The 24,018-nt window shown below is 36.0% G+C and overlaps 1 protein-coding gene across 1 annotated transcript in view; it reads left to right on the forward strand.

Annotated features, from left to right (window-relative positions):
• Positions 1 to 24,018, forward strand: part of TBX22 (T-box transcription factor 22) — a 77,591-nt gene that overhangs the window by 47,680 nt on the left and 5,893 nt on the right. The window contains exons 6-8 of the mRNA XM_053691969.1: positions 8,832 to 8,996; positions 11,342 to 11,406; positions 11,522 to 11,607. Of these exons, the coding sequence (XP_053547944.1) occupies positions 8,832 to 8,996; positions 11,342 to 11,406; positions 11,522 to 11,607 (316 nt within the window). The remainder of the gene's footprint in view (positions 1 to 8,831; positions 8,997 to 11,341; positions 11,407 to 11,521; positions 11,608 to 24,018) is intronic.

A 24,018-nucleotide genomic window follows, 5' to 3' on the forward strand; every position in this document is an offset into this window, starting at 1 on the left:
ATTATTTTAACTAGGTATAATAGCTATTAAATAGTTATTAACTATTTAATAGCTACCTAGTTAAAATAATTACCCAATTACCTGTAAAATAAATCCTAACCTAAGTTACAAATACACCTACACTATCAATAAATTAAATAAACTACAAACATCTATCTAAAAATACAATTAAATTAACTAAACTAAATTACAAAAACAAACAAACACTAAATTACAAAAAATAAAAAAAATATTGTATATGTTTTTAAATGCAAAAGAGCTGAATTCTTTGGGGCATGCCCCACAAAAGGCCCTTTTAAGGGCTGGTAAGGTAAAGAGCGTTGAAATTTTTTTAATTTAGAATAGGGCAGGGAATTTTTTTTATTTTGGGGGGCTTTATTATTTTATTAGGGGGCTTAGAATAGGTGTAATTAGCTTAAAAATCTTGTAATCTTTTTTTTATTTTTTGTAATTTAGTGTTTTTTTTTTTTTTTGTAATTTAGTTTAATTAATTTAATTGTATTTTTAGATAGATGTTTGTAGTTTATTTAATTTATTGATAGTGTAGGTGTATTTGTAACTTAGGTTAGGATTTATTTTACAGGTAATTGGGTAATTATTTTAACTAGGTAGATATTAAATAGTTAATAACTATTTAATAGCTATTATACCTAGTTAAAATAATTAACAATTTACCTGTAAAATAAATATTAACCATAACATAAATGAATTAGATTAATTTAATATAAATTTAGTTAGGGGTGTTAGGGTTAGATAGAGTTAATATAGTTAATATAAATACTATAGTAACTATATTAACTATATTAACCCTAATATAATTAGGGTTAATATAGTTAATATATATAATGTAATACCAATATTAACTATAATATACTTAGGGTTAATATAGATAACATAGCTGGCGGTGGGGTAGGTAGATTAAATTAGGGGTTAATCATTTTAATAGAGATGGCGGCGGTGTAAGGGGCTTACATTAGGGGTTAATAATATTAATATAGCTGGCGGCGGTATAGGGGGATTAGATTAGGGGTTAATAATTTTAATATAGATGGCGGCGGTGTTAGGGGCTCACTTTAGGGGGTTATAGATTTAATATAGCTGGCGGCGGGGTATGGGAGCGGCGGTTTAGGGGTTAATAACTTTATTAGGTTGCGGCGGGGTACGGGAGCGGCGGTTTAGGGGTTAATAACTTTTTTTATTGTTAGTCTAGTGAGGGGGGATAGCAGATAGAGGGTTAGCCGTGTCGGGCTATGTTTAGGAGGCGTGTTAGACAGTGCGGGTGATTTAGACTTTAGTCAGGTTTTATAGGCGTCGGCAGTTTCTAACGTGGCGCAAGTCACTGGCGACTCCAAAAATCTGTACTTACGCAGATTTCTGGACATCGCTGGTTTGTGAGACTTGCGCCACTTTAGCAAGTGACGGCGCCGCATATTGGATGGCTCGAGTTGCGAGCTGAAACTGCGGGCGACGCGGGTTCCCTCGCTTGCGCCGCAAACTGCGATCTATATCGGATCGCGCCCTTGATGTTTGTGGGCTGCTACCTGTTGTTGTAAATGATAATAATATTAATGCAAGAAGAAGAAAATGTTTTGAAGGGCAAAGGGATACAGAAACTAATTTTCAAATTTCTATTTTCTTTTCTTTTTTTCCTCTCCATCCTATTTTTTTATTTTTTTATTATTTTAACACATAGTGACCTCCTCCTGGCTCTTAAATGATTAAAGGGACAGTCTACACCTTAGACATCTTAAAGTATTACCTTAGATTAAGCTGCAAATAGCCTTCTGCAAAAATATTCTAAAATAAATATTGTTTCTGGCCACTTTGAAATGGCTGCCAAGCTCCGCCCACTGATTGCATCACAGTTTGCAAAAGTTCTCCCCTATAGTTAAAAGGATATTCCAGCCAAAATTGAAAACCACATGGATGCATTTCAGTATTGAACAGAAGCAATTTTGTAATATACATGCATTAGCAAAAATGCTTCTAATAAAAGCTATAGCTGTTTCAAAAGTGTATTTAAATATGCACCGTGCACCAGCATTTTAAACACAGCACTTGCTCAGAGAGCCTAAGGTGCTTGTACCATCTGGTAATGACTCAATTTGTTAATTGCCGACATGATACAAGCCCCACTGATGACCTAAGCAGCTGCAGTATTTAACATGTGGGTGCAGTGACAATATCTAGCTATGCTTCACATGCACGTGCAGAGAAAAATGTTAACACTAAAACCGTGATGACTTTTACTAGAAGCATTTTTGCTAATACAGGTATATTGCAAATATGTTTCTTTTCAAAGAAGTACTGAATCTATGTGCATTTCAATTTTGACTGGAATGTCCCTTTAAGACGGTCAAAAAAAGAAGACAGCATTGTCAAAGACCTCTCGGTCGAATCGCTTAGGCTATTGGGCTATCTGGTGAGTGTGTCTCTTATAGGGGAGCACTTTTGCAAACTGTATTTGTACATTTTCATTTTTTACAGGGATCTTTTGTGGAACTCATTTAGAGTAATTGGGAGCATCATTGAATGTAATCGTCTTTGAGCCTTTTTATGTGAGCTCTGGCAGTAAATATTTTGCATTTTTTTATATTGGAAGATTTGGACTGTGACTTTTTACTATACCTTGGAGACTTTGAATTTTACTATATTTGAGTGCCAGCACTATCATGTATTGGTATTTCCGGACTACAGGTTCTGCATCATATATATGATAAAGGTGGAGGCCCAAAACATTGTCTAACTTTTATGACGTATTTGGTCTGATATTAAAGGGACACTAAACCCAGATTTTTTCTTTCATGATTCAGATAGAGCATGCAATTTTAAGCAACTTTCTAATTTACTCCTATTATCAATTTTTCTTCGTTCTCTTGCTATCTTTATTTACAAAAGCAGGAATGCGATGCATACGAGGAGGCCCATTTTTAGTTGAAAACCTGGGTTATGCTTGCTTATTGGTGGGTAAATGTAAGCCTCCAATAAGCAAGCACTATCCATGGTGCCGAACCTAAAATGGGCTGGCTGCTAAGATTTACATTCCTGCTTTTAAAATAAAGATAGCAAGGGAACAAAGAAAAATGGATAATCGGAGTAAATTAGAAAGTTGCTTAAAATTTCATGCTCTATCTGAATCATGAAAGAAAAAATTTGGGTTGAGTGTCCCTTTAAAGATGAAGTCATTAGTGGCGCTGCTACATTTTGTTTTTCAAGATACGGACATTACTGTGCAGAGACTTGTGTGAACAGAGGTCAGCTTGTTGTTTTGAGGCACATATGATATACAGCACCCTAGTAAATGCATGTGCATTGTGTGACTGCTTCCAATAAATCCTAGTACCTTGAATCAGAGTTGTGTTCTTTGTGCTTTATTTTTGTTTAAACAAAATATTATTTCAGTACAAATTTAAAGCTTTAGATCTTCAAAACTATGTATATTTTTCAAAAACCAACAAAGGAATACTTTATACAATAACTAGTCTACTAAATTTCATTAAAATTTTGTGCAGCTGTCTGCTATATTTTCATAAAAGATTTGCTTTTGTCTCTCTGTTAAAAAATATACAGCTAGATTACGAGTTTTGAGCGCTACAGGGAAATTAACGACCGGCGGTATTTAACCTCCCTATAGCGCTGCTATTACATGTTTTGAAAAACCCGGCTTGTGCAGGCTATATGGTGGCGTTGAGCTCCATACCTCACCCAAATACAAGCGCTGCTTTGACGTACTTGTGCACAATTTCCCCATAGACATCAATGGGGAGAATCGGCTAAAAAAAAGCCTAACACCTGCAATCATGGAATGAAAAGCTCCGTAACGCAAACGTAGCCCCATTGATGTCTATGGGGAAAGAAAAAGTTACGTTTAAACCTAACACCCTAACATAAAAACCACGTCTGAACACCCCTAATCTGCCGCCCCCGACATCGCAGCAACCTACATAAGTTATTAACCCCTAATCTGCTGCCCCAACATCAACACCACCTACATTACAGTTATTAACCCCTAATCTGCTGGCCCTAATATCGCCGCCACCTACCTACACTCAGAGGCGTAACTAGAAACCACAGGGCCCAGGTGCAAGAACCTAAGAAGGGCCTCCCCCACCCCCCATAAAAAAGTGAATTTGATATATATATATATATATATATATATTAATATTATAATTAAAACACAGAAAAAAAATGTGAATCAGATTACATGTATGCAAAAGGAGGTACCCTGTACCCACAGTCTGTGAGATGACACAGTCTGTAATCTGCCGGTGAGATGGCTGGCCTGACCCTACCTGCCCCAGTACTTTATAAAGTGACCACAGTAGTCTGTGACATGGTCCAGCCCCCCCATACTGTATATAGTGGTACTGTATAGACTGACACTGTTTACCCCCCCTCCCCCATGCTGTAGTAACAAGGTCTGTAATTTGCTGGTTCCTCAAACATACACACATACATACATGCATAAATACACACACAGTCACATACATACACACACACATAAACACCAATGGGTAAAACAGAAGCACTAACCCCTGTAGTCAGAGACACTAGTGAAGCATCATGTCACACTCACATGATATCAGTGCAGGCAGTGGCAGGTCAACGTTTTTTATTGTAAAAAAAATAAATACAATTCTTAAGCTGGGCCAGTCACAATTGCGACCTCTGCACCCCCTGTAGTTTTGTCCCTGCCTACACTTATTAGCCCCTAATCTGCCGCCCCCAATGTAGCCGCCACTATACTAAAGTTATTAACCCCTAAACCTCTGGCCTCCCACATCACTAACACTACATAAATATATTAACCCCTAAACCTAACCCTAACGTAACCCTAACCCTAAGCATAACCCTAACCTAAATATAATTAAAATAAATCTAAATAAAACTTACAATTATTACCTAAATAATTCCTATTTAAAACGAAATACTTTCCTATAAAATAAAACCTAAGCTAGCTACAAAATAACTAATAGTTACATTGCAGTAAGCTTAGTTTTTTTTTTTTATTTCACAGGTAAGTTTGTATTTATTTTAACTAGGTAGACTAGTTAATAAATAGTTATTGACTATTTAATAACTACCTAGCTAAAATAAATACCAACTTACCTGTGAAATAAAACCTAACCTGCCTTACACTAAAACCTAACATTACAATCAAATAAAATAAATTAAATTAATCAAATACAATTATCTAAATTACAAAAAAATAAAAAATAAACACTAAATTACACTAAATAAAAAACGAAGCCTACACTAAACTGCCAATGGCTCTTAAAAGGGACTTTTGTGGGGCATTGCCCCAAAGAAATCAGCTCTTTTACCTGTAAAAAAAAATACAAACAACCCCCCAACAGTACAATCCACCACCCACACAACCAAACCCCCCAAATAAAAACCCTATCTAAATAAACCTAAGCTAACCATTGCCCTGAAAAGGGCATTTGGATGGGCATTGCCCTTAAAAGGGGATTTAGCTCTTTTACATTGCCCAAACCCTAAGCTAAAAATAAAACCCACCCAATAAACCCTTAAAAAAACACTAACTCCCGACGATCCACTTACAGTTTATAGCCAATAGAATGCAAGCTCTATCCTATTGGCTGATTGGATCAGCCAATAGGATAAAAACTCAATCCTATTGGCTGATTGCAACAGCCAATATGATTTTTTCCCCTTCAATTCCTATTGGCTGATAGAATTCTATCAGCCATTGGGAATGTAAAGGACGTCATCTTGGATGATGTCACTTAAAGGGAACCTTCATTTTCCAGCGGCAATCGTAAGAAGAGGATGCTCCGTGCCGGATGTCTTGAAGATGGAGCCGCTCCACGCCGGATGGATGAAGATAGAAGATGCCGTCTGGATGAAGACTTCTGCCCGCTTGAATGAAGACTTCTGCCGAATTCGATGAGGACTTCTGCCCGCTTGGATGAAGACTTCTGCCGGCTTTGATGAGGACTTCTGGCCGCTTGGATGAACACTTCTGCCTGCTTTGAAGAGGACTTCTGCCCGCTTGGATGAAGACTTCTGCCGGCTGGATGAGGATGGATGTCCGGTCTTCGAAAACTGTAAGTGGATCGTCGGAGGTTAGTGTTTGTTTTTTTTAAGGGTTTATTTTAGCTTAGGGTTTGGGCAATGTAAAAGAGCTAAATGCCCTTTTAAGGGCAATGCCCATCCAAATGCCCTTTTCAGGGCAATGGTTAGCTTAGGTTTATTTAGATATGTTTTTATTTGGGGGGTTTGGTTGTGTGGGTGGTGGGTTTAACTGTTGGGGGGTAGTTTGTATTTTTTTTTACAGGTAAAAGAGCTGATTTCTTTGGGGCAATGACCCACAAAAGGCCCTTTTAAGGGCCATTGGCAGTTTAGTGTAGGCTAGGGTTTTTTTTATTTTGGGGGGACTTTTTATTTTGATAGGGCTATTAGATTAGGAGTAATTCGTTTTTATTTTTGATCATTTCGTTTTTTATTTTGTGTAATTTAGTGGTTATTTTTTTTGTAATTTAGATAACTGTATTTGATTAATTGAATTTATTTTATTTTATTTGATTGTAATGTTAGGTTTTAGTGTAAGGCAGGTTAGGTTTTATTTCACAGGTAAGTTTGTATTTATTCTAGCTAGTTAGTTAGTAAATAGTTAATAACTATTTAATAACTAGTCTACCTAGTTAAAATAAATACAAACTTACCTGTGAAATAAAAATAAAACCTAAGCTAACTACAATTTAACTTTATTTTATAGGTAAGTATTTAGTTTTAAATAGGAATTATTTATGTAATAATTGTAAGTTTTATTTAGATTTTTTAAATTATATTTAAGTCAGGGGGTGTTAGGGTTAGATTTAGACTTAGGGTTACGTTAGGGTTAGGTTTAGGGGTTAATATATTTATGTAGTGATGTGGGAGGCCAGAGGTTTAGGGGTTAATAGTTTAATTTAGTTTATTTTGTTGTGGGGGGCTTGCGGTTTAGTGGTTATTAGGTTTATTATAGCGGCTGTGGGCAGACGGCAGATTAGGGGTTAATAATGTTTAAATAGTGTTTGCAATGCGGGAGGGTGTGGGTTTAGGGGTTAATAGGTTTATTATAGTGGCGACGATGTCGGGTACCGGCGGAATAGGGGTTAATAAATTTTTTCAGTGGTGGCGAGGTCCGGAGCGACAGATTATGGGTTAATACATTTATTATAGTGTTTGCGATGCGGGAGGGCCTCGGTTTAGGGGTTAATAGGTAGTTTATGGGTGTTTAGTGCACTTTGTAACACTTTTGTTATGAGTTTTATGGTACAGCTTTGTAGCATAAAACTCATAAATACTGACTTTAGATGGCGGTACGGATCTTGTGGTTATAGGGTGTACCGCTCACTTTTTGGCCTCCCAGGCAAACTCGTAATACCGGCGGTATGGGAGTCCCATTGAAAAAGGACTTTTTTAAAAGTGCGGTACTGACATTGCGTGACGGCCAAACAGGTGTGCGGTACACCTATTCTGACAAGACTTGTAATAGCCGCGTTAGGGAAAAAGCATCGTTATGGTCCATAACGATACTTTTTGAGTCATAACGCAAAACTCATAATCTAGCTGATAGTTTTTCACACATGAATAACTTTCAAATAAAACCAAATTAATTAAAATGTTCAAAATGTGGGTGACCTAGAGAACAGATTTCTGCCAAGGGTGTTCCTCTGTTCAAAAGTTATTACTATTTGTATATCAACATTTAAAGGAACATTCCAGTCAAAATTTAAATGCACATAATTGAATTACATATATGGATAGAAACACAATTGCAATATACAGTACATGTATTGGCAAAAATGCTTCTAGTAAAAGTTATCACTGTTTTAGTGTCAACATTTTTCTCTGCACGTGCATGTGAAGCATAACTAAATATTCTCAGTGCACCAGCATTTTAAGTACTGCAGCTGCTCAGTACACCTGTGGGGCTTTAATAATGTCAGCAATTAACTAATTGAATCATTACCAGATGATAAAAGCATCTTAGACTTTCTGAGCAAGGGCTGTGTTTAAAATGCTGGTGCACAGTGCATACTTAAATACACTTTTGAAACAGCTATAGCTTTTATTAGAAGCATTGTTGCTAATACATTTATATTATAAAAATGCTTCTATTGAAAACTGAAATTCATCCATGTGGATTCCAAATTTGTCTGGAATGTTGCTTTAACTTTTAAAGCTTGCTTAACACACAGATATAATATCATATTGGGATATTATCACTAATTTTGCTATATTGCCACTAATAAGGAGCTATGATATAAGTTATTCTTTATAATCTCCTTTTTATAGAGATACAATCTTTCAGTATTTTCCATAGTGATAAAATACATATTAAGCAAATATGGAGATAAATGTTTTCAGACAAAACACATTTTTACAGGCCCATTTATCAAAGGTCTTGCGGACCTGATCCGACACTGCCGATCAGGTCCGCAAGACCTCGCTAAATGCGGAGAGCAATACGCTCTCCGCATTTAACATTGCACCAGCAGCTCACAAGAGCTGCTGGTGCAACGCCGCCCCCTGCTGACTCGTGGCCAATCGGCCGCCAGCAGGGAGGTGTCAATCAACCCGATTCCTGGGTTATAGAGCAGCGGTCTTTGTGACCGCTGCTTCATAAGTTGTGTTTCTGGCGAGTCTGAAGACTCGCCAGCAACACGGCCTTTCAAGCTCTGTACGGAGCTTGATAAATGGGCCTGTTAGAATGATTTAATCCCATATATATTGAAGTTTTATAAATAACACGTCATAACAGTGACAATGCTGACCTAACTGGAGTATGAATTTTACCTAACACAGACTTTTATTTTTAGATTATTCTGCAGTCCATGCATAAGTACAAGCCTCGTGTGCATGTTATAGTCCAAGACTCCAGATTTGACTTATCTCAGATACAGTCACTGCCAGCTGAAGGGGTTAAAACATTTTCTTTTAAGGAAACTGAATTTACCACAGTTACAGCTTACCAAAATCAACAGGTGAGTGGGATCATTATGCTATTGGGAAAAATTGGAAATCCGCTTTCCTGCTAATCTATTTTAAATATATTTATTGTAAGAGGAATTAAATGACTCTATCTATCTATCTATCTATCTATCTATTTATAGTTTACCCATCTGTTTGCTCAAATGTCCTACCTTGAAATTCCAGGCAATTTACAGCAAATGGAAAATAGAAATTCTATTAGAAGCAAACATATATTTGTAAGAGCCCAATTCTCTAAAGCTCTTTGCTGTGATGAGATTATCTAACAAAGACTTGTTAGCACTGCAAGGTCCCTTAAAGTTATGGTAAATCCTAGCGTTTGTGAAACGTTAAGATTTACCATTGGAACTTTCAGTCATGAAGTATAAAATACATCATGCAAAAAGTTTCTTTATTTGTTTGAAGCGTTTGCTGCACTGAGGTGACATTTCAACCTCTTAGCCAATAGCCATTGTGGGATATCTGGCTTGATGCCAGTTGGACCGAACGGCTATTTTCCGAATAGGTGGAAACGTCACCTCACAGCAAAATAGAGTTCTGCCGCGGGCTGCCTAATGAGCTCAGTGTGGCGAACGCTTCAAACAAATAAAGGAACTTTCAGCATGAAGTATTTTATAGTTCATGACTAAAAGTCCCCTTTATTTGTTCCAATGGTATATCCTAGCGTTTCACAAACACTAGGATTTACCATCACTTTAAGGAATATTATAAATGAAAATTGTAACTTGAGAGCTATTTACCTCACTAAGCAGGATTCTTAGTGTGAAGAAGAGACATATACATCCATGGTAGACAGTTTTTATATTCAAGCCCTAAATCAGCAACCGTCATATAATTATGTTTTAGAAAGCTCTTTCTTAACCTCTGCCATCAACTGTATTGATTAATCCTGTGGGTCATCACAATGAGGGGAAAATAAACAGAAAGTATGGCTCAGAGCCATCTGTATATGTGTGTATATTTCCATGGTTTAGATATTAATCAATCAACCACAAATCTATCTATCTATCTATCTATCTATCTATCATCATTGCCTTTAGTTGCTAGTGCATTTCCACTGCATTTCTAGGAGACTTAGTTGATGTTTAATACACAGGATGGCTACCCCGTCAGTAGCAATCCAGAGCTACATTCATTAGGTTTTACAGTATACATTCGATTAGGAATTAATATATGTTAGCTCAAACCTCCTCTTCATCCTTGGCTTTTTTAATACAAATCTTTGGGATCATTTCTTCAAAATATTATTTGGTTCACGCAAGGGCTTTCCATTTCTATTAATCTTTGCTCTGATGGTGGATTTATTACAGATATGAAGCCAAATTAGTGGGTCATCCTGGTGCTCTTAAAGTTCCTCAGATCTATCTGATATTTGTTTGTAGCCCATCAACCAGAGAGAGTTTTTTTCTGCTTTTAGTATGTGAATCAGCAAAAAGGACACATATTTCCCTTTCAATACCAAATAATTTTCCTTTTATCAATGTATTGCATGTGCTGAGATTTGTGAATCTATCTTGCTGAATCTTCCTCTTCTGGGGATTACCTATAAGTTTGAAAACTTTATTAGATAATATTACTTTTCTTACACATCTTTGACAATGGTCTACAGAGGTTTTTTCTGTGCTTACTCCCTCTTTTGGGCTTGCTGGATCTCTTATCCTCAAATATTAAATATTGTAGGTGGTGAGTGGGTTTACCAGACACCTGCACACCTTCTGACACCTGTTAATTTTATAGTTTTCTTGCTACAACTGCCTCTCCTTAGCGGAACATTTTTCAAGCTGCATTCACAGCCTGCAATCACAGTCACTTGTTCGAATGATTGATGTGCCCTGCTCTTGTACAATATGTTGCATAAGAGCAGGGGCAGCATTGCACAAGAGAGCTCTTGCGCAGTTACATTTTGCCACGTGACCCGGCTTTGCAAGTGGCAATTGCAGGTGGACGGTTTCTCTACTTGAGTATTTGTCCTCCTACAATCTTGATACATTTTTCTTTAAGTGAATCGCATTAATTACTGACAACCCTTTGCTTTCATTTTGTGCTAACTTATAATTAGCCTTAAATGCCTAAATGCAATCATTTTGTAAACATGTTTTATAGTATAATTAATAATAAGTATAATTTGAGAATTATTTATGTCTCTAGACTGCAAATTCTGCAAACAAAATGACGATTTAAATATTTTATAAATATTTTACAATGTATTACTTAATTGCTTATATATACACTATGCATATATAAAATTCATTTTACGACTTTATAAAGTGTATATAAAGTGTTTGTAATAAATTATGATCATTATACAATGGTAATTACAAATTATTATTATTTATAGATAACCAAGCTGAAAATTGACAGAAACCCTTTTGCAAAAGGATTTCGAGACCCTGGGAGAAACAGGTAATTATGACTAACCATTTGTAAAGTACAGATGCGTTTTTGTTGTTGTTGCCATAAATGAATGTGTTTTAACAAGTAAACTGTGTATATGGCTCATCTGTGCTTTATCTTGCAGAGGTGTGTTGGATGGTCTTTTGGAAACATATCCTTGGAGACCACCTCTTACACTAGATTTTAAAGCCTTTGGGACAGACACACCTGGTAAGTACATTTCTAGCTGTGAAAAACAAAATCTTGTGGGAATCTAAAAAATCTTGTACAAACATTATTCAGTTTGTTTATGGCAATGAATTAGGTGCATGTTTAAGTGTGACATTCTTAACTACAGTTTCTGGTACAGATGGAAAAGCACAGGCTGACAATTAAATGTGAACTGAACACTTTGTTTTGGATTTAAATAAAGATCCAGATTTAAATGTGCAATGCATCTAATCCATACAAACTTTGGATTTCTGTGACAAAGCTGGATAAGAAATACAACATTAGATTTCACTGTTAAATGGCAATGAATGCAAATCACTGTTATTTCTAGTGTATTGTAAAAAAAAAAAACTTACCTACACTTAGGACAGTAAAGTCAAAATTAAACGTTCATTATTCAAACACAACATGCAGTTTTAGACATCTTCCTAATTTACTTCTGTTATCAAAAATTAATTATTCTCTTGACATCCTTTGTTGAAGAGTAAACCTAGGTGATCTCATAGGACTTCAGAAATGTGCACAAAGGTGCAAACACTGCTACCATAACATAAACTACACTTACAATCTCCAGAAAGTCCTATGAATCCACCTATGTTTAAAGGGACACTGAACCCAATTTTTTATTTTTATTTTTTTTTTAAATATTTTTATTGAGGAAAAAGAAAATGGCATATATAATAAGCATTACAGCATCATATAGTTGCATTTCAAAAATGTGCATAACAAGTTATATCATATAATTATAACAGAAATGCTAACCTTAAGTCAAATATTATAGTAACACATACAGTGAGCAATATCTTCTGACTATATAGAAAACGTTAGTGTGTTATGGGTTTGCTGCCGAAGATGGAACAATTTTAAAAGGAACATGCCAACAGAAAGAACTAAGCCCTCTATTCCATTAAAGAGGCCTCTCCAGGACCCCATATCTCGTAGTACAATAAGCTTTCCAGAGGGCTATTTGATTTAGAGGAGACCACTTATGGATCTCAACGATGAAACCTCAGAATTTTTATTATTTTCATAGCTAGGATTGAAAAGGGGGAAATACTGTCACTAGAAATTTATGCTGCAAGATATGCTCATGAAGAGGGTGGTTAGGGTGCGGTATAAGTAAGAGAAACGGCATAGTTAATTCTCCCAATCAAGGGAGTGTATTATGAAGAGAGGGGAGGGGAGGGGGGGGGGGAGGAGGTGGTAAATTGAGTAAGATAAGCCAAATATGTTCAGGAGCCATGTCTTTCAAGAAAGGTCAGGGTAACTGCAATATTAAAATTCAAAAAAAGCATGCTTAGATAAAGCTAGGCACCGCATCTAAGTAGGGAGCCTCCCAGACATATGGGTCGTTAGGGTATATGTAAAGGGGACTAAATGCACATTGTACCAGTGTAGAACCTAACATACCAGAGCCCAATAAATCTTAATGACTAAATTTGGCGAGAGTTATATAGCTTGGCTTTGGTATCATGAGTAGGGTAACTGCGCATAGTGCAGGACCAGCCTGCCTTAATACACATAGCGGTATATAGATCTGGATGATGAGCAATAATCTGGGGCTAATTGCGGGGGCTTGTACAGATACCTGATGATGGACATTAGTTTTATAGTGCTGTTTATTTGTTCTCCTACTTATGTATGGGTTGCCAATCCCAACTATGGGGGTAAACATGTAAAGGTTCAGGTATCTCGGCCGCAGACACCCAAGCCTTAGGAGAATTCAGAATGGTAGGGAACAACAAATCAGACTCTATGGTATCCATGAGCTTTGAAGGGAATGAGAGGGAGTAAGAATACATATACCCCTACAAACGATCCATGTACAGGTAGCTGGATCCTCGTTAACAACATAATAGATCGCTATGCACATTGACATCATTCATGTAAAACACTGGAGCTCAATATAACATACCTTTACATAGATATATGTACACCTCATTGTATACTTTAGGGGTAGGAAAAGCGGGAGGAATAACCAAGAAAAAAATTAGTGGAAACCTGGGCTTCTCCTACTATGGAAAAAGTTCTCATACTAGTAACCATGGTACAGCTAGAACATAATTAGGCAAAGGGGACAGCGCTTGGCTGAACAATATTGTTCAACATGCTAAACTATATCACATGTGGCTTGTCTAGAATAAGTGAGTATCAATGTAGGCTGCTAGTTTTAAACTGGAGATAGCTATATAGTGACCTTAATGGGGATTCGTATGTAGCATAAAACATAAACTTAGTGCTAACTTTAACCACACATTATAGAGTAGTACATTAATAACAAATTGTTTTAGCATATTCACTGTTAACAACAAAACAAATGTGGCAAAGACTGTAGATGTCCAACTACAATGTCTATAGCGCTGCCAACTTAACAATCAGATGAGTGTGGTGATTAGCAACATGCAAGATACCAATGTTAAAAATATTACCCTAAACAGGGTACCGTAATCATAATAACAAAACAGTTCATAGACCCAGTAAAAGTGGCTTTCCCAAAGTACAACCAGGTGGCACTGAAAATGTATAAGCAGAGGTCTAAAGGCAGTCACAATAGTAGGGAGAAACCTGATGCTCAGTTATAAAGGGAAAACTGTGTCAACCATATGTAGCACTGCACATCACCAGCTCCAAACAGTCTGTCCAAGCAATAGTTTTATGGATCTAGTACATAAAATGTCTCTTCAACTGTAAAAAAGTCCCCTGCAGTAAGCGCAAATGTGATGGCCAAACTTGGGCTAATATACATCTTAATTCTCTGTGGCCAGAGGTGTTTCCTCTGATGGGGACACTGCAGCGATGGCCAAATTAACCAATGCCTTTCCTAAGGTTCAATGAATCTGGAGTGTCAAATTCCAGGGCCCTTCTCCCAATGAAGCCATTGCTGCAAGCCTCCAGGGTCCCACTGTAAAGGCAGCCTGTTCCAAAAGGGGATGCGGTATAGTAAGGAGGCTAACAGAGAGCAAACGATCTGTAGATCGGTAAAAGCCGCTTTGGGGGGCCGGGGTTCGATGGATGATAAAACCAACTGTCTTTTCCTTGTCTGTCCCCCGCAAGCCCGTGACAGCAACACGCCAACCGCAGGACCCAGCAGGTCAGGCTTCTTATCTGGCGACCATCCAGTGACAGATGGGGCAGATGGCTGGTCCGAACAAAGGATAGGATGCCCACTGGGAGTCTGAGCCTGTAAAGTGGTATGGATCGGCTTCTTAAGAAAAGCTGAGACTGCGATCTGCTGCTACTCCCACGTGGCTTGTTTTTCTATTGTAGGCAGACTAATAATTTCGGGGGCGGCAGATAGCAATGGCCGGGATCCAACCACCCCGCCACCCCCACCATGTACTCCGATTGAGCTGGGACTTAGGGATGTAAATGCCACTTGCATATGCTCCAGAAAGGCAAGTCGGTGTTCCCGCAGCAGCGAGCTGATTTCTTCCAATATGGCGGCGAAAGTCGCCATACTTCACAGAATAAGAGAGGTGCTGCGTTAGTTGTTAAGGCTAAGGGTCGTCATCACAATTTATACCTTGAGTCTTTTAAATATTGTAGGAATAAAACTGTGCAGTCGTTACCTTGAATCCTCTGACCACAGGAGAGGCTTAGCTCCAGGTAGCGAGTCTCAAGCTTCGTGGCCGTTTGCTCTATGATGTGTTTGGTAGGGAAATGTAAAGGTTTCTTAGACATTTTTCAGCTGCTACAGGGTGCTAGCATCATATAAGGTGCTTTTGCTGGTAAGATAGTGTGTCCTTGGAATACTTTTATCCCAATTTAATATACATTTTTAAGTTTATTGTCAGGAGCTTCAGGGTTCTGCGTCTTATCCTGCTGCTCGTTGGCTCCGCCCCCCCAATTTTTTTATTTTGTGATTCAGATAGAGCATGCAATTTTAAACAACTTTCTAATTTACTCCTATTATCAATTTTTCTTCATTCTCTTGCTTTCTTTATTTGAAAAATAAGGCATTTAAGCTATTTTTTTCTTCAGAACCATGGAAAGCACTTGTTTATTGGTGGGTGAATTTACCCACCAATCAGCAAGAACAACATAGTGTGATCACCAAAAAACTTACATTCTTGCATTTCAAATAAAGATACCAAGAGAATGAAAAGAATTTAATAGGAGTAAATTAGAAAGTTGCTTAAAATTGCATGCTCTGTCTGAATCACGATAGAAACATTTTGGGTTCAGTGTCCCTTTAAGCTTCATCAAAGGATGCCAAGAGAATTCAACAAATCTGATACTAGAAGTAAATAAGAAAGTTGTTTAAAATGACATGCATTCCCACCTCCTACTCTCGTGCAACCAATCATTCAAGAGCAGTGAGTGTCAATCATCCTGAACTCACTTGTTTGGGGAACTGCTTCTTAAAGGGACAGTAAAGTCAAAATGAAACTTTCATGCTTCAGAAAGAGAAACATCTTTTCACTTTATTTATATTATCTTATTTGTGCTGTTCTCTTACTATCTTTTATTGAACAGCATACCTAGTTAGATTCAAGATCAGAAATGCACTATTAGCGCTAGCTGTTGATTGGTGGCTACACATATATGACTAACCTAATGTGTTCAGCTTGTTCCCAGTAGTGCATTGCTGATTCTTTAACAAATGATAACAAGAAAATTAGGCAAATTAGATAATAGAAGCAAATTGGAAAGTTGTTAAAAGCTGTTTGCTCTGTCTGAATCATGAAAGAAAAAAATTGGGTTTCTTCTTCTATTACATTTGGGCTTTAAGCTCACTCATGTAAGCCTGCAACTCAAAACCTCAGAAGCGGCAAATACAGTGTAATACATTTACTACATAGTCTTTATGTTGAAAATAATGTTTGTACCCACATGTGTATCAAACAATTCCATTCTATAAGAATTTATGTGTGAAGCTCAGGTGATTTTTGTTTTAATATTCCAATTCAGTAGAACAGGAATGATGACGCTTTTTAAAACAGTTGACCCAAACTGATGATAATCTTCTTAAAAAAAATAGAGGTTAGTGTGTGCTCATTGGGGGCCGGATTACATGTGGATCGGTATTTAACGCTCCCGCTCTAACTAGAAGTAAGCTTTTTGCTCGCTTCGGGTAGCACTACATGTTGAAAGTAAAATATTTTTGCTTGCGCGCAAAAAGCTGAAGTTAGGATATCGCATGCGGGTTAATGTATTTCCCCATAGAAGTCAGTGGAGCAAAACTTGATCGCATGTTCTCAAGTGCCCTAACCCGACATTAAAATATTAATATTTCACATTCCATTATTCTTCAAATAGAAGAATATGTTTTATTTAATCATAAATACATATTCCTACATATCTCTGATGGTATTTTGGAAAAAAATATACATTTATACCTATGAGTACATGATTATATTTAAGTATGGATGAATACAGATATATAGAAATATCTATTTATAAATAAATAGAACAGATTCTGCTATGTGCAGACCATTGGAATGTGAAATATTTACAGTAAATACACAATATAACACTATACTAAATATGAATATCGCATAAATATGTTTTTACATGTTTTCATCTACTTGACTGCAATGGGCTCCAATGAACTTATATATGTCTATAAATAAATATATATTTACACACATAAAACATATATATATATATATATATATATATATATACACACACACATAAATACATATTTACACACATAAAACATATATATATATATATATACACACACACATAAATACATATTTACACACATAAAATATATATATATATATATATATATATATATATACACACATAAATACATATTTACACACATAAAATATATATATATATATATGCACACACACACATAAATACATATTTACACACATAAAACATATAAATATACATACATATATATATATATATATATATATATATATATATATATATATATATATATATATATATATTTAGAAATGTATATGTATGTATCTCAATGTTAAATCCCTTTGCCTGCTTCATTTTGTAACACCTGAGACCTCATATCTTTGAGCTCTTATAATGTTTTTTTGCTCATTTTTATTAGTGTTTTTATGAGTGTAATTGTACTTCGTAATCTATTTTTGATGTTTTGTAAAACATCTTTGCAATATAGTTTCATTATTTGTTTTGCCACTTTTCCTGTAATGTAACTCTGATAATTAAGATTTTTCCCAATTCTGCGAATTGAGAGTGCACCTGGCAGGCTTTACAAGCCTAACCCTGTTACATATCTGCTCATAATTAGCCTCAGCTGATATGATCAAAGTTTAATTCTTGAAAAACAAGTGCAGCAAACAAGGTGTTAACATATTAAAAAAAATTCAAGTATGTTAATTTATTGTAAGACAGAAGAAAACATACTGTAATTACAAGTCGTTTAATTGAAACGCCTGACTGAATGTAATATTTAAGAAAGTCCATTATTTTCTGAAGAATGCTTCTTGCTGGGGTCAACATGGTTAAATATGAATCATACAATAGTTAAATAATTTGTCCCTTTTTGTTGATGCTAATTTAGCCAGTTTATATCCATCAACAAATAACTAGCAAAGTGCAGCTGTTTTATCCTCTAGGGTGATATAAGTGTGAAGCTAGTTTCATTGCCCAGTACATTGTGAATCTGGATTGGATCCTTAGACTAGTGATGGCAGGTTGAAAAGTCATAAAACCCCTTTACTATAAAAGCAGCAGCCAGGTACAGAATGCCAGAAACAGAATAACTGCATCTGTATACATAGTTCATTTTATAAAAATGTTGATTATGTGCCTATTGCTTATATAACAATCCAACATATATTAGGGTTATTTATTGAAAATGTACTTTGCACAATATTGACAACATTAAGAAGAAATAAAGTATTTACACAGTCCCAATTTAAACAGGTGAGTGTAAGGAAACAATTGTGCTTTATTTTGAAGAGAGAAAGCCTATAGCCGCTCTCTATCTTCATCAATTCTACTCTAATATATTTTCAAATTGTAATGCATTTAAATCAGATATATTGTGTACAGATATATTGGTTATATAATACATTTCGACAGTTATCTTTTTACATGTTGCCCATTTAGGCCCAGATTGCGGACCCATGCTAAGAATATATATATATATATATATATATATATATATATATATATATAAATTTATTAAAATTATGGTGGAGATAAAAATCTGAGATTAAAATCCTACATGTCTCAAAAGTACTAATTTCCTATCCTATGCAAAAATGTTATATATATATATATATATATATATATATATATATATATATATATATATAAAATATATATACAGTATATATGTGTGTGAGTGTGTGCGTGTGTTTGTATGTATATATATGTGTATATAAATGTGTATGTATATATGTGCACACATACATATACATTCATGTATATATTCATACACACACATATATATTATACACTTCCCCACTTAAACACCCTGCATTGTTCAGCACTCAAAAAAATATATATATAAAATAGTAATTAAACAAATTTTGAGTGAACAACAATGCTATTTAAAAAAATTGCTTAAGACAACTTTGGCTTAATGTACCTTTGAGTTACCACTCAAACAAAAGCCAGAACAGTTTTGTAGTACTCCCCATAGAAGTCTATCGGGAGAGGGACTTAGCGACCTCCAGAATAGATGTTAGCACACCTGAGGCTTTCGATCAAGCAATAACTTAATTTTTAACTTGTAATATGGGTGCAAGAATAAGAGCGCTATGGATGTAACTTGAGCTGTGTTAGCGCTCAATAGAGCTAATATCTTTGTGCTCCACTTGTAATCTATCCCTTAATCATTTCAGTTACCTATCAGTGCTTAAACTGAATATATGTTGCAAACCAAAAAAAATAATAATACTGCCTATCTGTTAGTGGTGTAGCTGGGTAGACTTACAGGGGTTATAGCCCCAAGCCAGGTATATTTATTGTTATAACCCCCTGAACTGCAGTTCACATACATTAATACAGATTGTTTAGGCTAATTCCTGTTGAATATGTTAACATCCCCTTAACTAGTTGACTGGAATGCTTTTCATAGCAATATGTTGCAAAAAGGGTTAACTGAAAGTCATGTGTTTTGATTCTTATTTGCCGTCAAAATCGAGGTCTCTAATAAAATCTAGGCAAAAACTTGCATTAATACAAATTGTAAGTTCTCTGACAACAGCATAGAAGCAGTGGAATTCCTCGCTTTAACTTTGTTGATAAAAAAAAAAAAATATTAACCCGTTAAGGACCACATTTTTTCCCATTTTCTGTCTTAAAGGGACAGTCAAGTCAAAATTAAACTTTTGTGATTCAGATGGGGCATGTAATTTTAAACAACTTTCCAATTTACTTTTATCATCAAATTTGCTTTGTTCCCTTGGTATTCTTTGCTGAAAGCTAAACCTAGGTAGGTTCATATACTAATTTCTTAGCCGTTGAAGTATATTAATATATAGGGGGTATAATATCTTTATACAATTTCAGGATATTCATTCCTTTCTATAGCTGATCCTTTAAAAGGGTAAATTAACTTTACTTGTATTTCTTTAGAGTGTGAAAGAATCAATTTTTTCCATTTATCAAAAAAAGTGTTTTATTTTAGCTTCATTATCTACAGTCATATCAAATTGTTCTATAATCAACTGAGTGTTTGTTTTCTGCACTAGCTTAGATAGCCTAGGTATCTTTTTAGGATTTGGGTCCTTCCATGAATAATAATAGCATTTACAAGCCTTCTATTAACCTCGTTTTTTTGTCTCCTTTACTAAAAATATATATAATTATCATACATTTTGAAAGGACATTAATATTTTGTTAATCTAGAAACTAACTTTAATCCAGAATGTCTGGATCTTAGGGCAGCTCTACAGGCAATGGTAAAGATCAGGAAAATTACATTTATAACATGAGCTAGCATTTAAAGGGAAACTAAACCCAAACATTTTCTTTCATGATTCAGGTGGAGAATACTATTTTAAACAATATTCCAATTTACTTCTATTATCTAATTTGCTTCATTCTTTAGATACCTTTTGTTGAAAAAATAGCAATGCACATGGGTGAGCCAATCACACGAGGCATCTGTGTGCAGCCACCAATCAGCAGCTACTGAGCCTATCTAGATATGCTTTTCAGCAAAGGATATCAAGACGATAAAGCAAATTGGATAATAGAAGTAAATTAGAAAGTTGTTTAAAATTACAAGCTCTTTCTAGATCATGACATAAAAAATGTGGGTGTCATGACCCTTTAAGTCCCATTTTGATTTCAGGTATGGCGTAATATATATTCTATTTATTATTTTTGTGTGCGATTCTCTTGATGCGGATGATATAGTAGCTTCATCCGGGAATTTAAAACTTTTCTGTATCACAGTTATAGAATTGTTCCATGCTGCTGCTATTTTATTGACATTATCCAGGCCTTGAAAATACTTTAAGGTTCTATATAAGAAAGAAATGGAATGATTACCTGTTCTATAAATATTAACCACAGGGTCAATTATTGACCAATTTCATTCCGATAGAATTTTCACAAAATCCTCAAACCAATGACGTGCCTGTAGGTATGCAACAAAATCTTTTTTTATAACATTAAACTCCCTTTTTAATTCGGCAAAAGCTTTACACCTTAAGGCGTCACTTTAATTGATTAATGTAAATCAGTCCCTGTTGCTTCCATCTATTAAAGACCTCAGAATTAAGAGCTGGTGCGAGATTTGGGTTTCTGATCATCGGTAAATATTTGGAGTACTTAACGTTTAATTTCCAAACCTTAATTATTTTTTGCCAAGCATACATAACAATACAAACGACAGATAACTGCTTGACTACTATAGGAAGTTCATTCCGGGAGCAATGTAATAAGGCCTTCAGCCAATGGGGGGTTAATATCAAGGCCTCTATTTATCAACAGACTTGCGGACCTGATCCGACAGTGCGGATCAGGTCCGCAAGACCTCGCTAAATGCGGAGATCAATACGCTCTCCGCATTTAACATTGCACCAGCAGCTCACAAGAGCTGCTGGTGCAACGCCGCCTCCTGCTGACTCGCGGCCAATCGGTCGCCAGCAGGGAGGTGTCAATGAACCCGATCGTACTCGATCGGGTTGATTTCCGGTGATTCCTGTCCGCCTGCTCAGAGCAGGCGGACAGGGATATGGAGCAGCGGTCTTTAGACCGCTGCTTCCTAACTTGTGTTTCTGGCAAGTCTGAAGACTCGCCAGAAACACGGGCCCACAAGCTCCATACGGAGCTTGATAAATATGGGCCCAAATGTTCTACTTTGCAAGACGTATAATAGTTACTTTCATTCAGCCAATCCAAAGCTATTTTCCCTACGCAAACTAAATTATAAAGATCTAAATCAGGTAGGGCAAAGCCACCATTATTTATGAAAAGTGTCAATTTTTTATAGGCCATCATTTTCCTTTTCTTCCCCCATAAAAAAACTAAAGCAATTCTTTTTAAGTGCTAAGATTTCCTTCTTTTTAATAAAAAAGGGCAAATTATTGCATTGTAAACTACTGCTTCGTAAACATCATATTTTTTTATTAGATTTAACCTCCCTGATAAAGTCAGTTGAAATATAGACCAGTTTATTAACCCCTTAAGGTCCACAGCACTTTTCCATTTTCTGACCATTTAGGACCAGGGCTATTTTTACATTTCTGCGGTATTTGTGTTTTACTCATTTACTGTACACACACATATTATATACCGTTTTTCTCCCCATTAAATGGACTTTCTATATATTATTATTTACTAGAACATTTTTTATAAAAATATACACTTTTTCTAACTTTGACCCCCAAAATGTGTTACCCATGTACAATCACCAAAACACACCAAATGCTAAATAGTTTCTAAATTTTGTCCTGAGTTTAGAAATACACAATGTTTACATGTTCTTTGCTTTTTTTGCAAGTTATAGGGCAATAAATACAAGTAGCACTATTTCCAAACCACTTTTTATTCAAAATTAGCGATAGTTACATTGGAACACTGATATCTGTCGGGAATCCCAGAATATCCCTTGACATGTATATATATATATTTTTAGAAGACAACCCAAAGTATTGATCTAGGCCTCATTACATTTCATGCCACCATTTCATCGCCAAATGTGATCAAATAAAAAAGTTTTTCACTTTTTCACAAACTTTTTCACAAACTTTAGGTTTCTCACTGAAATTATTTACAAACAGCTTGTGCAATTATGGCACACATGTTTGTAAATGCTTCTCTGGGATCCCCTTTGTTCAGAAGTAGCAGACTTATATGGTTTTGGCGTTGCTTTTTGGTAATTAGAAGGCCACTAAATGCTGATGCGCACCACACGTGTATTATGGCCAGCAGTGAAGGGGTTAATTAGGTAGCTTGTAGGGGACTTGCAAGGTTAATTTTAGCTTTAGGGTAGATATCAGCCTCCCAACTGACACATCCCACCCCCTGATCCCTCCCAAACAGCTCTCTTCCCTCCCCAACCCCAGAATTGTCCCCACCATCTTTTGGGGGGGGGGGGGGGTTAAAAAAACAAACAAAAACATATTGTGCAGTGTTGGATCCCCTCTTAGCCCCAAACCTCCCTGATCCCCCCATACAGCTCTCTAACCCTCCCCCCGCTACCTATTTGCCGCCATCTTGGGTTTGTTTGTGTGTGTGTAGTATGTGTATGTTTGTATGTGTGTAGTATGAGTATGTTTGTGTGTGTGTAGTATGAGTATGCTTGTGTGTGTGTAGTATGTGTATGCTTGTGTGTGTGTAGTATGTATATTTCTTTCATGTAATTGGCAAGAGTCCATGAGCTAGTGACATATGGGATATACAATCCTACCAGGAGGGGCAAAGTTTCCCAAACCTCAAAATGCCTATAAATACACCCCTCACCACACCCACAATTCAGTTTTACAAACTTTGCCTCCTATGGAGGTGGTGAAGTAAGTTTGTGCTAAGATTTCTACGTTGATATGCGCTTCTCAGCATTGTTGAAGCCCGATTCCTCTCAGAGTACAGCGAATGTCAGAGGGACGTGAAGGGAATATCACTTATTTGAATACAATGATTTCCCTAACGGGGGTCTATTTCATAGGTTCTCTGTTATCGGTTATAGAGATTCATCTCCTACCTCCCTTTTCAGATCGACGATATACTCTCAATTTACCATTACCTCTACTAATAACTGTTTTAGTACTGGTTTGGCTATCTGCTATATGTGGATGGGTGTCTTTTGGTAAGTATGTTTTTTATTACTTAAGACACCTCAGCTATGGTTTGGCACTTTATGCATTTATATCAAGTTCTAAATATATGTATTGTACTTATATTTGCCATGAGTCAGGTTCATGGATTTCCTTTAGCAGACTGTCAGTTTCATATTTGGGGAATTTAAACATTTTAAGAAATTTATTTCTTACCTGGGGTTTTAGTCTT

This window comes from Bombina bombina, chromosome 1 (genome assembly GCF_027579735.1).
Source record: "Bombina bombina isolate aBomBom1 chromosome 1, aBomBom1.pri, whole genome shotgun sequence".
Lineage (NCBI taxonomy): Eukaryota > Metazoa > Chordata > Amphibia > Anura > Bombinatoridae > Bombina > Bombina bombina.